The sequence below is a fragment of the Somniosus microcephalus genome, chromosome 5, assembly GCF_052327205.1.
Source record: "Somniosus microcephalus isolate GS21.2 chromosome 5, FLI_Smic_1.0, whole genome shotgun sequence".
Classification (NCBI taxonomy): domain Eukaryota; kingdom Metazoa; phylum Chordata; class Chondrichthyes; order Squaliformes; family Somniosidae; genus Somniosus; species Somniosus microcephalus.
In genome coordinates this window covers 205256605-205273704 of record NC_140991.1, presented here as the reverse complement: position 1 = coordinate 205273704, position 17100 = coordinate 205256605, and the positions used below count along the sequence as shown (strand labels likewise).

Below are 17100 nucleotides of genomic sequence, written 5' to 3'. Positions count from 1 at the left end.
ACATGTATCACATTTAAGTCTAGTGACAACACTGGATTGAATGTGTGTAGATGTGAACGGATTGTGCAGAATGAAGGAGCAGTAGCTTTGATCAAGAAAGCTATTTTGAAGTGGCTGTTCTATGTATTTGCATGTGTAAAGATTAGTTTCTGATAAAATTACGTGGAGAGATTTTTATTTTCATTATATTGACTGCTGTCTCTGAGAAGAAAATGTTCTTTTCACAAGTTTGATATGAAATGTAACAAGTAGGAAATCCTCTTCACACGAACTTCCAAGGATTTTTCTATTGACTAGGAAGTATGTTACTTTGTCAGCAGGGTGATCATTCTTTGATAGAGAAAGCTTAACGTTTTAGGTGTAACCCTTAATCCATTTTGGAAATGCACAGTAGGTCATGAGGCATCTGAAGGATAAAGATGATTACACCAGAATGGTTTACCTTCTCTTTCTGATGCTGTTTTATCAGCTGTGCAGTTCCAGTTTTCTGTTATTTGAAGTGTATATTTCTATAAATGCTCCATTCGTGTTGAATAATTTCACAACAGCTATATTTAATTTGGTTTTTTTTGTTTTGGTGCCCTATTCCATGATGCATTTTCTGTAAGCTTCAACAGCAATCACTAGTAAGTTTGCAGTGGATCCGAGTGATATATACTTATCAGATTAAAAAATAGAAATCAAAAGTTGTTTAATGCAAACTTTGTTTTGGGTTGTTGCTGAAGTGTGTATTTAATATTTCAGACATATGGATACTTGTCACAATATAAAGTAATACATTAATATAAATGTAATTACCACAATGCAATGTAAATGTAGTTGAGACAAAATTAGAAATCCTAAATGATACTTTTAACAACACTTCTAACACTGGTGGGAAGAAAATGCAGGGAAAAAAACAAGTGAATAAAGTCACCCTGCAGCAAGGAAAGAGTGTAAATTTTTTTTTAAATGTGACTAACAAGCAGCTGTGAGGGTACCCGTATGTGGTTTAATTACGTCAGTCTGATTAAATGGTTACTTTAGCACTTAATAAAATTAAAGTAGATAGCAGGCTGAAGAAGGTAATTTTCTCATCTCAATTCGCTTTCCTCCTCTCAGGAGAGAAAGGACCCGGTAAAGTGTTTTATTTATTTATTAAGTTGAAGCCGTAAGTTGTGATTTTTCTGATGTGTTCACGCTACCTCAGGTGGCATGAACAAACATTGGGGACTGGAAGTCACCGTGGAGATTGCGCTCATCAGATCTCTGCCTATAATGCCTGTTTGTGTGTGGGTGAGACTTTGGGTAGGAAGCTCCAGCCAAAAAAGATAAGAGCTTTATTTAAACAATAAAATCAAATTTTAATGCATACTCATGAATGTATGCGCAATTTCCAATGATTCGCACCAGAGGTCAGATGCACATTTATCCTCCCCATATATAACCCTCCCCATATATAATAAGCATTCAGTGTTTGGTTGTGTGCTGACAGGAAGTCAAAGGGCAGTGGAAATCTGGAACACTCCCCCAAAAAGCTGTTGAGGCTGGGTCAATTGAAAACTGAGATTAATAGATTTTTGTTAGGCAAGGGTAATAAGGATTACAGAACCAAGGTAGGTAGATGGAGTTAAAATACAGATCAGCCATAATCTAATTGAGTGGCGGAACAGGCTCGAGAGGCTGAATGGCCTCCTCCTGTTCCTATGTTCTTAAGAGAGCTGACATTTTTAGGCATTTTTGGAGCCTACAAGAGGAGAACTTTTGTGTGTTTTTGGTGGATGTTTATTTGGCCCCACTTAATTCCTAGCGTTTTGTGATAAGAATTTTGACTCTATGGTGTAATTTAAATTTGGACCCAGGATATTCCTGTTGGATTACTTTTATATTTCTTATTTGGAGGAAGATGTAAAGTAGCAAACCTGAGAAGCCTGGCAGGCAAGGGTGCATCAGTGGTGGACAGCCCACATTTGCCATCAGCCTTGAACTGGATAGAGATGCACTTACTGAATTTGCCCGAGGAACTCTATCTTTGTAGACTTTGATTGAGAGAGACCAGCAGAGTTGCGCTAGAATCTGACATCTAAACAAATTCCACCACAAACACAGTACTGCCAGTAGCTATCACAAGCACTTAACTTTTACACTGCTGGTTCATTATTGAGTGCCACAAGGGACATGAATAACATCAGTCAATCTGAAGTCTACCGATTTATTAAGCAGGTGACTATATCTTGTTGGAGAAAATTGTTACATTACAGATTCCACAGACAACTAGCAACAACTTGAGAAGGCACTGCAATTTTTTCCAAATGGACTAATTCACTAATGGGCAGAGTTACCATTGGTGGCAACCATGTGCGTTCTTGTATAATAAAAGTTATGCATTCATAAAGCACATTTCTACCATCGGCTCATCCATGACCATCAGCCCAGGACCATGCAAGTCACTGCCTGATTCCCACAATCCCTTGTTTATTTACATCAGGTTTCATTGAGTCTGCAGCACAGAAACAGGCCATTCAGCCCAACTGGTCTATGCTGGCATTTATGCTCCACAAGAGCACCCTCCCACCCTTCTTCATCTAACCCTATCAGCATACCCCTCTATTCCTTTCTCCATCGTGCTTATCTAGCTTATCCTTAAATGCATCTATGCTTTTGCCTCAACTACTCCTTGTGGTAGCGGGTTGCACATTTGGGTAAAGAAATTTCTCCTGAATTTCCTATTAGATAAAAGATAGGCACTAATAAATCTATGACCTCTAGTTTTGGTCTCCCCCACAAGTGGAAACATTTTCTCCGCTTCTACCCTATCAAACCCTTTCATTTCCTTAAAGACTTCTATCAGGTCACCTCTCAGCCTTCTCTTTTTTCTAGAGAAAAGAGCCCCAGCCTGCTCAGTCTTTCCTGAGTTCTGGTATCATCCTTGTAAATCTTTTTTTCACCTTCCTACAATGCTTCTATATTCTTTTTATTATATGGAGACCAGAACACTGCATAGTACTCAAGTGTGGTCTAACCAAGGTTCTACACAAGTTTAACATTTCTTCTCTGCTTTTCAATTCAACCCCTCTAGAAATGAACCGCAGTGCTTTGTTTGCTTTTTTTTTAATGGCCTTATTAACCTGCCTTGCTACTTTTTAGTGATTTGTGTATCTGTACCTCCAGATCTCTCAGCTTCTCTACCCCATTTAGACACTTATTATCCAAGCATTATGTGGCCTCCTTATTCTTCCTACCAAAATTCACCACCTCAAGTATCTATATTGAAATTCATTTGCCAATTACATGCCCATTCTGCATGTTTATTAACAACATCTTGTATTTTGTTACATTCTTCCTTTTATATTAACGACACCCTCCAATTTGGTGTCTGCAAATTTTGTAATTGTATTTCCGATTCCCGAGTCCAAATCATTAATGTAAATTGTGAACAACAATGGTCCCAGCACCGATCCAAGTGGAACACCACTTCCCACTTTTTGCCAGTGTGAGTAGCTGCCCTTAACCCCTACTCTCTGTACAAAGCCACAAAGAGCTCAGGGTTGGCAACCAGGAAAACAAGGCTACCCTCTTGCGCCCTATCTAATGCCGTCTCTGACGGCTGCAAACAGCTCGCCGTACATGCAGCTACAGGAATCATTATCAAACACAACAGGCATCTTGCAGCAGCACCTCAGAAGCCTCGACTTATCAGGGTCATCGTACAATATAGTCTCATCAGAGACTCCAGGATCATTGGAGTCTACTACATGCTGCAACAACTTTGCTGTCCAATGAGACATAACTACACGAATCTGACGAAAGGTCAGCGACCTGAAACATTAACTCTGTTTCTCTCTCCACCGATGCTGCCTGGCCTGCTGAGTTTTTCCAGCGTTTTCTGTTGTTATTTCGGATTTCCAGCATCCGCAGTATTTTGCTATCATATCACTACAGAGTACCTGGAGGAAGAGAAACAAGTGCAACAACAAAACACACAGGAGGAACCAGAAAAACCTACTGTAGAAACAACTTTTCAGGCTGTCAGATACCTAATTACCCAAACCACCCAATAGTTCAACAGTTATTTCAACATTTTCAATTAACTGTGATTAAATACACCATTGCCTACATAAGTTTTAGTTACAAATAAACTACCAAGGATCCCATTCCTATCACCTATTGCTACATTATCTAACACCATAACAAGAACAGTGGGACACCAGTGGAACCAAATTTTATTTTCCTAAACTTGAAATATATGTGTTTAGTGTATTTCTTTAATCTCAGTGTATGATTTTTGTGATTAGCCTAATGTGGTGCTCCTTGCGGCAGGAGTAAGCGAAGTGGCCGTCTACTGTGCCGATAAATCCCCAGGGCCTGATAATCTACATCCCAGGGTACTTAAGGAAGTGGCCCTAGAAATAGTAGATGCATTGCTGGTCATCTTCCAGAACTCTATAGACTGGAACAGTACCCATGGATTGGAGGGTAGCTAATGTTACCCCACTATTCAAAAAAGGTGGTAGAGAAAAAGCGGGGAATTATAGACCAGTAAGCCTGACATCGGTAGTGGGGAAAATGCTAGAGTCTATTATAAAAGATTTAATAGCAGAGCACTTGGTAAGCAGTGACAGGACCGGACAAAGTCAACATGGATTTACAAAAGGTAAATCATGCTTGACTAATCTACTGGAATTTTTTGAGGATGTAACTGGTAAAATAGATAAGGGAGAACCAGTGGATGTGGTGTATTTGGACTTTCAGAAGGCTTTCGATACGGTCCCACATAAGAGATTAGCGTGCAAAATTAAGGCACATGGGATTGGGGGCAAGGTATTGACTTGGATAGAGAACTGGTTGGCGGACAGAAGGCAGAGAGTTGGAATAAACGGGTCATTTTCCGAGTGGCAGGCAGTGACTAGTGGGGTACCGCAAGGATCGGTCCTAGGACCCCAGCTGTTCACAATATATATATTAATGATCTGGACAAGGGAATTGGATGTAATATCTCCAAATTTGCAGACGACACAAAGCTGGGTGGGAGGGTAAGCTGTGAGGAGGATGTCGAGAAACTCCAGTACGATTTGGACAGATTGGGTGATTGGGCAGAAACATGGCAAATGCACTATAATGTGGATAAATGTGAGGTTATCCACTTTGATGGCGAAAACAGGAAGGCAGATTATTATTTGAATGGCAATAGATTGGGAGAAGGGGAAGTGCAAAGAGACCTGGGTGTTCTTGTGCACCAGTCGCTGAAGGTAAGCATGCAGGTGCAGCAGGCGGTTAAGAAGGCAAATGGTATGTTGGCCTTCGTAGCAAGAGGGTTCGAGTACAGGAACAAGGATGTCTTGCTACAGCTGTACAGGGCCTTGGTGAGACCGCACCTTGAGTATTGTGTGCAGTTTTGGTCGCCTTACCTGAGGAAGGACGTCCTTGCCATGGAAGGAGTGCAGCGAAGATTCACCAGGCTGATACCTGGGATGGCAGGAATGACGTATGAGGAGAGATTGTGTCGATTGGGCTTATACTCACTGGAGTTTAGAAGATTGAGAGGGGATCTCATCGAAACCTATAAAATTCTGTCAGGCCTGGACAGACTAGATGCAGGAAGGATGTTTATGATGGCCGGGGAGTCCAGAACCAGGGGTCATAGTCTAAGGATAAGGGATAAGCCATTTGGGACTGAAATGAGGAGGAATTTCTTCACCCAGAGAGTGGTGAACCTGTGGAATTCTCTGCCACAGAGGGTTGTGGAGGCCAGCTCATTAAATATATTCAGAAAGGAGTTGGATATATTTCTTAAGGCTACAGGGATCAAGGGATATGGGGAGAAGGCAGGGACAGGGTACTGAATTTGGATGATCAGCCATGATCTCATTGAATGGCGGAGCAGGCTCGAAGGGCCAAATGGCCTACTGCTCCTATCTTCTATGTTTCTATGTTTGCAAAAGCCTCTTGAGAATGAGTTGGACCTCTTTTTTTTTAATGTTCTCGTGATGTGGTAAATGCTGGCAAGGCTGTATTTATTTCCCATCATTCATTGCCCTGAAAAGGTGGTGGTGGGCTTTTTTTTTGAACTGCTGCAGCCTTGTGCGATGGTGCCCCAACAGTAGTGTTAGGTAGGAAGTTCCAGGATACTGACTTAATGACGATGAAAAAATGGCAATATACAATTATTTACCACATAATAAATATTTTATCAAAATTAAAGCCAATGGGATTAAAGGGACAGTGGCAGCATGGATACGGAATTGGCTAAGGGACAGAAAGCCAAGAGTAGCAGTGAATGGTGGTTTTTCAGACAGGAGGGTACTTTATAGTGGTGTTTCCCATGGGTTGGTATTGGGACCACTGCTCTTTTTGATATATATATTAATAACCTGGACCTTGGTATACAGGGCATAATTTCAAAGTTTGTAGATGACTCGAAACTCGGAAATGCGGTAAACATGGAGGAAGATAGTAACAAGAGGACGTGGACAGACTGGTGAATAGGACAGACACATGGCAGATGAAATTTAAGGCAGAGAAGTGTGAAGTGATACATTTTGGTAGGAAGAATGAGGAGATGCAATGTAAAATAAATGGTACAATTTTAAATGGGGTGCAGGAACAGAGACCTGGGGGTGTATATACAAGTCTTCGAAGGTGGCAGGACAAGTTGAGAAGTTATCCACTCTGGTAGGAAAATAGAAAAGCAGAATATTTTTTAAATGGTGAAAGACTGGGAAATTTTGGTGTTCAGTGGAACCTGGGTGTCCTTGTACATAAATTACAGAAAGTGAACACACAGGTACAGCAAGCAATTAGGAAAGCAAATAGTATGTTAGCCTTTGTTACAAAGGGATTAGAGCATAAGAGTAAAGACGTCTTACTGCAATTATATAGGACCTTGGTGAGACCACACCTGGAGTATTGGGTACAGTTTTGGTCTCTTACCTAAGGAAGGATATACTTGCCTTAGAGGAAGTACAATATAGGTTTACCAGACTGATTCCAGGGATGAGGGGATTATCCTGAGGAGAGATTGAGTAGACTCGGCCTATGTTCCGTAGAGTTTAGAAGAATGAGAGGTGATCTCATTTGAAATGTATAAAATTTTCAAGGGGCTTGACCGGGTAATTTTCAAGGGGCTTGACCGGGTAATTGCTGGGAGGACTTTTCCTCTGGCTGGAGAGTCTAGAACTAGGGGACATAGTCTCCGGACTCGGCCATTTAAGACTGAGATGAGGAGGAATTTCTTCACTCAAAGGGTTGTGAATCTTTGGAATTCTCTACCCCAGAGGGCTGTGGATACTCAGTCGTTAATATATTCATAACTGAGATTGATAGATTTTTGAATACTAAAGGAATCAAGGGATATGGGGATAGTGTGGCAAGGTGGAGTTGAGACAAAAGATCAGCCATTATCTTATTGAATGGTGGGATAGGCTCTTGAGCTGTATGACTTACTTCTGCTTCTATTTATGTTCTTATTTCGAAGGCTGTTCAAAAAGCATATGGGATCCTTGGCTTTATTAATAGAGCAGTAGAGTACAAAAGCAAGGAAGCTATGCGCAACCTTTTATAAAACACTGTTTCGAGCTCAGCTGGAGTATTGTGTTCAATTCTGGGCACCACATTTTAGGAAGGATGTCATGGCCTTAGAGTGCATGGAGAAGAGATTTATTAGAATGGTACTACAGATAAGGAACATTAGTTACGTGGAGAGATTGGAGAAGCTGGGATTGTTCTCCTTGGAGCAGAGAAGGTTAAGAGGAGATTTGATAGAGGTGTTCAAAATCATGAATGGTTTTGATAGAGTAAATGAGGAGAAACTGTTTCCAATGGCAGAAGAGTCGATAACCAGAGGATACAGATTTAAGGTGATTGGCAAAAGAACCAGAGGCGACACGAGGAAACATTTTTTACGCCCTGACTTATTGTGATCTGGAATGCATTGCCTGAAAGGGTGGTGGAAGCAGATTCAATAGTAAATTTCAGAAGTGAATTGGATAAATACATTTGTTGGGAAAACAGTTACAGGGCTATAGGGCAAGAGCAGGGGAGTGGAACTAATTTGATAGCTCTACGAAAGAGCCAGCACAGGCACCGTGGGCCGAATGGCTTCCTTCTGTGCTGTATTATTCTATGATTCTATGGCTTGAAATTCCAGAGCATGGGAAACCCGCTGGTGCCACTGTGGGCCGCAGTTAATGGCCACTGAAATTAATAGCGCTGGCAGTACCAGTATATTGGTGCTACTTGCTAATTAACATCAGCGCAGCGCTACACTTACCGTGCAAGGCCGGTTTTCGGGTGGTAGGCTCAGCGGGAGGCCCAATATAGTATGGCCGTAACATCATTGGAGCAAGAACAGCCTTCTCTTAAAGCAAGGCTGTCATTTCAGAAAGCAGTGTTGGTCCGTTAAAGGGGGACTGCCTTCTAAAATGAAAAAAATAAAAATCATTTTAAAATAGGCCAATTTTAGCCCTTGCAGCTCAACTGCCTTCTGAAAAATATAAACATTAAAAAGAATTCCCAAATGGCAGTCTTCAGCTCTTAAAGCTGAATTGCCTTCTGCACCTTTATATAAAAAAAAAATATAGGAAAAGTACTTCAATGGGAAAAGTACTTCAGCACTAAGACAGATGGCTCAGCAAGCCAGGGAAGAGCGCCCAGGGTCTCTCATGTAGCACTCCAGCTTTGTGCAGGGGGTCAATACTACAAGTGAGGTCCTCTACCCACAGGGGCCAAAAGACCCTCCAGAAAGAACAATGTGGGACTTCATCACTGAGGCCGTCACTGCCAGCAGTGTCGCCCCCACCACTTCGCTCCAGTGTCCAAAGAAGCTTCATGACCTCAGACCACTGGTCAAGGTCAGTGAATGCATCTTCAAAAGCTGTCTCCTAACAACTGCACCACTAGCCTCGCACACTGCTCAATGCACAACCCCCAATCACTCACCTACCAACAACCTGTACCAATCATGAGAAACACCTCCCATTCCTAGCTTCACTTCACTTCACCCCCTTGAAGGAGACAGTGCAGGCCATTCTTGGCAGAGGCATGGCTGAGCCCTTGGCCAGCGGTGGGGCTGAAAGGATACAAAATGCTGGTATCCTCATATGTTATCCTTCTCGCATGCACGTCTTGCTTTCCCGCCTTCCTCTCACCACAACTCCACCCTTGTGCCTTCCTCATTTCATACCCAAGAAATGCAACCTGCCCAGCCAATGGTTGGCCAAGAAGAGGGAGAGGTGAGTGAACATGAAGAAGAAACAACAGCATCACTTGATTTCACACTTTCAGCCACCACCTTCTCAAGGTCGACCTGCAAGACCATTTGCTGTAGCCACTGGGGTAGCACTGCATGACCTCAGCAGGATAGGCAAAGGCACACACAAGTTAGTCACTAAGGGAATGTATAAGGGTGATGAGTTGATTTCTTGATGTCATATTGGATGACTAGGGCCTAGAAATTCAGTATAACCACGTTTGGCAACTTAGCGCCACCTTCACCGATATTCAGTTGCATCGCCCCAAGAGGTTGCTGCTGCGCTAAAGCAGGCGATGCACGACCATCATTAGGCGCTAAGCCGGCGATCCGGGGCGCAAACACCGAAGGCGGGCACAGCGCAGGTGCGGCGAGTTGCTCATTGAGGCCAGACAGTCAGGCGCCGGTCAGCACTTAAAGGGGGAGGGTGGAATTGCTTGGCTGCCACGCCCTGCACACTGCAGCCCTAAGGCAAGGCCTGAACACTGCTTCTGGAACAGCTCCACGCCCAGGAGAATGGAGAAGGCCAGGGAGAGAGCGCAGCGCTTCGGCGAGGGTGACCTGAGGCTGCTGGTTGGCGCAGTGGACCGCAGGCGCCATATCCTCTTCCCTGAGGGTGGCAGGAGGCCACTGCCCGCCGAATATCGGAAAGCATGGAGGGATGTGGCAAACAGGGTCACGTCCAACAGCGTGGTTGGCAGGACACCAACCCAGTGCCGGAAAAAATTCAACGACCTCACTCGGGTTGTCAGGGTGAGTACCCTTTCCAGTATCCTCCTCATCCCTGCATGTGCACCTCACTTTATGGCCAAACAGGTCTGAAAGCCCTAATGGCCAGCCCTCATCCGGCAGCTATGGGACTGTCATGAAAAGCACTTGCGCAATCAGGACTTTAGACACTGTCAGGGCTATTCGACCATGGGAGGCAGTGCGGGCAAGATCAGGGCTTGACACTGTACTTAGAGGCGGTCCTTTCTCTTGCAGGCCAAGCTGGCGCATAACAAGACAGCAGCGACAGACCGGGGGAGGCCGTCCTAACCTGAAACAGCTGAGCGACCTCGAGCAGCGAGTGGAGCGGATCATGGCAGGCCGGCTGAGTGGCCCCGTCGCCACTGGAGATGCTGACCCTGTTCTGGGCACCAATGGTTAGGTCATCACCTTTTTGACCTCTCCCTTTCCACTTGCGCCTCACGCCAGCATCCTTTGCCACTATCGAACCAATGCAGTGCACAGCAGCACTCATGCCTCCCTCGCTGCCGCCCTGTCCTCACTCTAAAGCAACTCTTGTGCCTCCATGCTTTCAGATGGTGACTCGCCAGGTGAGGAGGTGGCCCCTCAAGCTGGCACTGTGTCTGAGTCAGACATAGAGGAGGAGGAAGAGGAAGCCAGCCCATCAGGGACACCCTCAGCCGAGGCAGCCCATGGCCATGATGGTGACACGTCTTCCCTGGAGGGGAGCAGGGGGGAAGGGTTGGAGGATAGTGAAGCTCCGGGGACCAGCGGGCTGCAGCAACGCGGGAGGGGTGGGGAAGCTCGGCGGCCTTCTCCCCGGAGGGTGAGTGCGGCCTCCAGTCCTGCTACGGTGAGCGCAGAGGAGGTGCGGCTCCTAGCGGAAATGGGCGCCCAGGCTGAGCGCAGGCACACTGAGCTCATGGCTGCAGTGGCAAGGATGCCTGACTCCATAGAGTCACTGGCAAGGAGTGTGCAGGAATTTGGGGCAGCACAGGCCAGGAGTCTGCAACAATTCAGTGCAGCACAGGCCAGGAGTCTGCAGGACATCGCGGCAGCACAGGCTAGGAGTCAGCAGGACTTCGCTGCTTCACAGGCGGCTTCTAGCCAAGTGCTCAGTCGTGCCGTGCATTCACTGGCTGCTGTCATGCAGACACAGACCAGGGCCACACGGGCACTAACTGCTGCCACACTCGCTGGATCGGCCAGGCATCGCCGGGGCACTCGCTGTGCCGCAGCAGCCCAGCAGTCTGTGCCTCAGCAGATTGCTGCGCATGCTGCAGTGCTGGCCCGTGCGCGTGCCAATGTATCAGCCGACCAGGGAGTGCCTGTGATCTGTCAGGTTGGCAGCATTCCTGCAGCCAACACTGTCACTCCTCCATTGCAGCTGCCACCAGCTGTTGGACAGACTGCTGCCGCCCAAGCAGAGTTGGAGCAGTCAGCAGCCGGCCCCTCCAGTCCCAGAGCTGGTCCAGGCCGACCCCCAAGGGCATCTGCCATCTCATCATCTGACCCTCCGCAGCCTTCCCCCAGCCTTGCTGCAGCCACTGGGATCCCATTGAGGAGGAGCTGCAGGGCGGGTAGGGGCCAGTCACGGAAGCGAAACGGATCACCCTCGCAGGGGAAAAAGTAGAAGGTGTGGCCAAATGTTTTGTTTTACTTATAAAAGCCGAGACTGGTGTATTTGTTTCATATTTTAAGGCCGAGACTGGTATATTTGTTTTACTTGTAAAGGCCGAGACTGATGTATTTGTGTTTTTGGGGGGGGTTTCGCTCCATTAGTTTGTCATGTGGGAAGGGCACAGAGGTATCACAGTAAAAAAAAATCTTAAATCGCACTGTCCATGCTTTCTTTTGGAAGTCCTGGTTGCCCTGCTCGGCTGAGGGCTTGTGGAGCGGCTACATTCATCTTCTGCCATTGGCACAAGCCATTCCCTGAGAGGGGGCCCAGAACCGACTTGCAATAAGCCGCCGACGGGCGGCCCTTGCACTTTCTGCCTCCCTCCTGTGCTGGTCCTCCTCCTCCTCCTCCTCTGGTGGTCCTCCAATGTCTGCTGGCAGTGGCTGAGTCCTGCGGATAGCCAGGTTGTGCAGCATGCAGCACACGACAACGAAATGGGAGACTCGCTCAGGCGAGTACTGTAGGGCTCCCCCGGAACGATCCAGACAGCGGAACCGTTGCTTCAGCACGCTGATTGTTTGCTCACTGATGTTCCTGGTTGCTTGATGGCTGTCATTGTATACGTCTTCAGCAGGGGTGCTGGGCGCACGGAGCGGGGTCATCAGCCAGGTGCACAAAAGATAGCCTTTGTCCCCGAGAAGCCATCCTCGTGGGTGAGGCTGGGCCTCGAATATGTCTGCCACAGAAGTCTGGCGCAGGATGAAGGCATCGTGGCTGCTGCCTGGAAAGCGGGCATTAACAGCTAGGATGAGCTGCCTGTGGTCACACACCAACTGCACGTTGAGCGAATGGTAGCCCTTCCGGTTGCGGTAATCCTCGGCATTCTGTAGAGGTGCCTGCAAAGCCACATGCGTGCAGTCAATGGTGCCCTGCACCATGGGGAAGCCCGCTAATGCTGCAAAGCCCATTGCACGCTCTTGCTGCTTGTCAACGGTCATGGGGAAGGAGATGAACTGACGTCTCCTTCTGAAAAGGGCATTGGTCACCTGGCGGATGCAGCAATGTACCGCAAACTGAAAGATGTTGGAAATGTCCCCAGTAGCGGATTGGAAGGAGCCGGTGGCATAGAAGTTGAGAGCCACCTTCACTGCCACCGACAGAGACGTCCTGCTCCTCAGCTGTGGCTGCAGATCTCCGCGAAGCAGGTGGCCGATCTCGGTGACCACCGCCCTTCTGAATCGCAGCCTCCGAACACACTGCTCCTCAGACATGTTCAGATATGAGAACTGCTGGCGGTATACCCTGGGTGGGTAAGGCCTCCTTTGCCGACGCCTGTTGCCCCTTCTCCGTCTGGCCATGACTGGCACTCTCTCACGGCGTCTCTGAGCCCTTTGAATGCAATGGAGAAGCCCAACGTTTCCACCCATTGCAGCCCCTATTATATGTTTCCAATCAATGCTGTGACACTGAAGTTAAAGACAAGTGCAAAGCTGTGGCCTGAAGCCACAAGTACCTGTGCGAGTGTTGAGCCAAACCAGAAAGCTCTCTACCTTTGTCTCTCTCCAAAGATCCGTCTCTCACAAAGAAGGAGTGGTGCAAAATGGCTGCCATTTATACTGCAGGAGGAGTCCCCCTTAATTAGCGCCCCGCAGCGACTGGGAACCGTTTCCCTCTACCAGTCGCTAGGGGCGCCAGGCGCACAATAGGCCGGCGCCACTGAATTTCCGGTTCGGGGCGCACAAAGGGCGTTGCACCATGAAATGACGTCAGGATCTGTGCGCGCAGCTGAGCGCGCGCGCAAAGGTTTTGCGCCGCCGCTAAATCTTAACTGAAGTTCGCGAGAGGCGCAGATCGTGCTGCGCCCGGGCGCTAGCCGCTTAGCACCCCACTTCTCCTCCTAAGGCGTTAGCGGCTGGCGCAAACAACTGAATTTCTAGGCCTAGATGTATAAAGATGGATTGGAAAGTTTGCTTTGTGGTGGCTTTTATTTCATCATTGTGGCCAAGAGGACGCTGTGATGGTCAGTAACAGAGTGAAGGTAAGGTGTGGGACAAATTTTGAAAGGGGAATTGGGTTTGTGGTCGCTGGTACTGCAGGCAGATGATTCCATCCCAGATATCCCAGCCAGAAAGGGCTGTCTAGGTTGCTTCCTCCTCTTCTGTGTCTTCCTCTTCTCTCCCTGAGCGAATGCTGGAAATCTGAAATATAAGCAGAAAATGCTGGAAACACTCAGCTGATCAGGCAGCATCTTGACCTGAGACGTTAACTCTGTTTCTCTCTCCACAGGTGCTACCTGACCTGAGTATTTCCAGCATTTTCTGTCTTATCGGAGGCCTTCCTTTACCATCTGAGGCCTTGCAAGCATCCAGCTGCACTCCATGCACCCTTAAAAAAAAACTTTTAACATATATTGCAGCAAGCCACTACTTCAGTAAAATGAAGTCCAAGTTTGCAGATCATGGCGTTAAGTCGTCATGCGCTCCAGATTTGCATGCCCAGGGCCAGCGCTGCTAACGGTAGCACTATGGTCCACACCAAAATGGTGGGCGCCAAGTCCCGCGCCAGAGGCAGGCGTTAGTGGCGGCCGCCAGTGTCAAAATGCTGTGTAACTTGAAGTTGATGGTGTTCCCATTTCTTTGAGCTAGGTCCCGAGATAGCCAAATTACTAAGCTCTTCCGCTTTCATGGCTGTAGAAGCCACTTTTTCTTCCACATCTGCAATCATTAGAGTGGGCTGGCAGGAGGGTCTTGGATGGCTGTTCTGTGACAGCACCATTATCTGGGGAGGTGGGGGGTGTTGGGAAGTCTGGTCTGGCACCGCTGCATCTGTGAATCCAGGCATTAAAGTTGTTGCCAATATTCCTAAAGTCAACTACCAGGGAGCAAAAGAGGCTGCCCATCTATAATACTCCCCTCCATTTTATTATGTTTTCCCCATTGGGAGAGCCCACAGCCTGTGCTTGACATCTCTGGATCTATTCCTATGTTGTGGCAATGAATTCCAGAAGGTGCTGAGATGGTCTACTTCACTTCATTGACAGAAGCCTCCTTTAGCTAGTTCTCAGTATCACAAGAGGCAGAAGGGCCAGCTCATGTACAGCACTGCTGCTGAAGTCCAACACCATTGGCTTCACAGAGGATAAGAGTAATGTCCTTTTTTGTTTTATTTCCACATTGCTGTGAAATTATTCAGGGCCAAGTACAGTGGCCAACCCGATAATGAGCCTTTTGCATCTCTCAAGGTGGCCTGGCTATAGAGTAAGAAGGAAAATGGAGACAAAGCTTTCAAACTGGTGGATTAGAAATGGAAGACCTTGTGGATGTTTTTTCTTTGTAGAAGCAATAGTAATGAGCAAAGTGAAATATTTGGTTTAGGCTTTGCTTTGATGTATGAGTGGCAGATTTTTGGTGTTAATTGTTTCTTCTGCGAGTGATCTTTTTATGAGTATATACTTTTCTCTCCACTGCCTGCACCCCCCACCCCCCTCTTCCCTCATGGGTGTTCTAATCAGTTCTTTCACTTGCAGTACATACTGGTGATAGCACAAGAATGGAGCTGATCATCCCAGGGGAACAACACTTTTACCTGAAGGCTGTCAATGCTGCCGAGAGACAGAGGTGGCTTGTTGCCTTGGGATCATCCAAGGCTTGCCTGACAGACAGCAGGACTAAGAAAGAGAAAGGTAGGTGTTTGTTTTTAATTCTTGGGACAGCTCTACCATTTTTGTATCTCTTAAAGTATAATTTGCACCAAAACAATCTGAAGGGATGTTTTCTGAAGGGGATCGGCACTGGTGGTGCAATTTATAATTCCTGCTCCCCGCCCCCAGTACTGCTGTGGGGAGTTGTTGAACAGAGGTCAAGCACTGCACCATGAAGGCGAGAGGAGAAAAACTTACAGGAAAAGTAAACTGCTTGACACAGAAAATAATAGCATTGGTGAAGGCCTGCGAGGAGGTTCCTTGCTGCACTCTGGGCAGCAAATCGTGCACAGTGCAAGCTGGTGAGAGGATTGCGGAGGGAATTGAGGGATTTGTACACTTGTGTGTTTGTGATTAGAAACTTTAGTTTTACACAATACTGCCTGTCTAATTTATTCAATGACTTTCTTGCACAGAAGCTGTGCTTTTGTTGTGCTTGAGCAGTAAAGGAAAATTGGATATTTGGTGCGCTGCTATAGTGCTGGAGCATCTATAAGTATGATATGATGGCAAAATACTGCGGATGCTGGAAATCCAAAATAACAACAGAAAACGCTGGAAAAACTCAGCAGGCCAGGGCAGCATCCGTGGAGAGAGAAGAGTTAACGTTTCACGTCGATGACCCTTCATCAGATGAAGGGTCATCGACCTGAAACGTTAACTCTGTTTCTCTCTCCACGGATGCTGCCCTGGCCTGCTGAGTTTTTCCAGCGTTTTATAAGTATGATATGCTTGTTTTTAAGTTTTTTTTCCCCCTTCTCTGTTTCCCTTTCTCCCCCCTCCCCCTTTCTCAAACTTGGGTAATGTAGCTAAATATTATTTGTGAAGTTTGTGCTAATACTATTTTAGAATCCTGCTATATGTTCCTGGCATATTCATTTGGAGTTCCACTCTACTAATGTACTGTGCTACCTGTATGTCCAACTTTGCTCTTTTACCCCCACTCTACTCACACCACTTCACAAAAGTTAGCTCAATGTAGAAGGTAAGAACAGAAGTTCAAATACTTTTCAATATTTTCACATGCAAGATTCATGCTCTGCATTGCACTCATTTGTAGGAACCCTTTCACATCAATTCTTGGAGAATTCAGTATAATGAGGCCTTCACCCTAGCATAACACAACTTTTGCTGATATTTGAATAAAATTGTTCTCTGGAGAAAAACTTCTTTTCTGGTAACTGACACAAAATAAGTTGGCACTCCTGCACATTGTTTTTGGGTTATTGTACCAGTGAGAAAACTCTATCCAAGGCTGTTTTTGAAAGTTTAAAAAAAAAGAGATGAATATTTTTCATCTGGTTATAAAGTCTCTTCCTTTTCTCCCCAGCAACATTTAGCTTTACTGGGGTGAAAAATGTCCCCTTATATTGCTCATGGATTTTTCAGGATTAGTCACCCAAAAATGGAGATATTTATCGTATTTTAAAAGCGTCTGTACTAGACATATTATTATGAGCCCTGCCTATTCAGTAGTGGAAGATTCATTCAATAAGTTTTATTTGTTCTGACAATTTTATCTGGGTTTAGCAGATAAATGCTCCGTGTATGATGGTATTGAGCTATTTGGATCGAGAAGATCTATGTTCAATTCTGGTCTTTGATCAGACCAGGAAGCAGGCAGTTGGCTTCCATATGTAACCACCATGCTCCTATTTGTGCACCCTGTGGATGAATAATCTGCCAGTACTACCTGGGCTCCTGTATGAAGGATGGCCACCTCTGAGCAAAGACCTGGAAGATTGCTGTGATTGTGAAACCATACTGTACCAAGATTTGTGACCTTTTGGTGCAGAGAAGAATTGGAAGTTAAATTGATCTTTG

The 17100-nt window shown here is 46.2% G+C and overlaps 1 protein-coding gene across 1 annotated transcript in view; it reads left to right on the top strand.

Moving 5' to 3' along the window:
• The window catches only part of plekha8 (pleckstrin homology domain containing A8), a 116935-nt gene that overhangs the window by 6601 nt on the left and 93234 nt on the right, over positions 1 to 17100 (top strand). The window contains exon 3 of the mRNA XM_085988588.1: positions 15103 to 15258. Within this exon, the coding sequence (XP_085844714.1) occupies positions 15103 to 15258 (156 nt within the window). The remainder of the gene's footprint in view (positions 1 to 15102; positions 15259 to 17100) is intronic.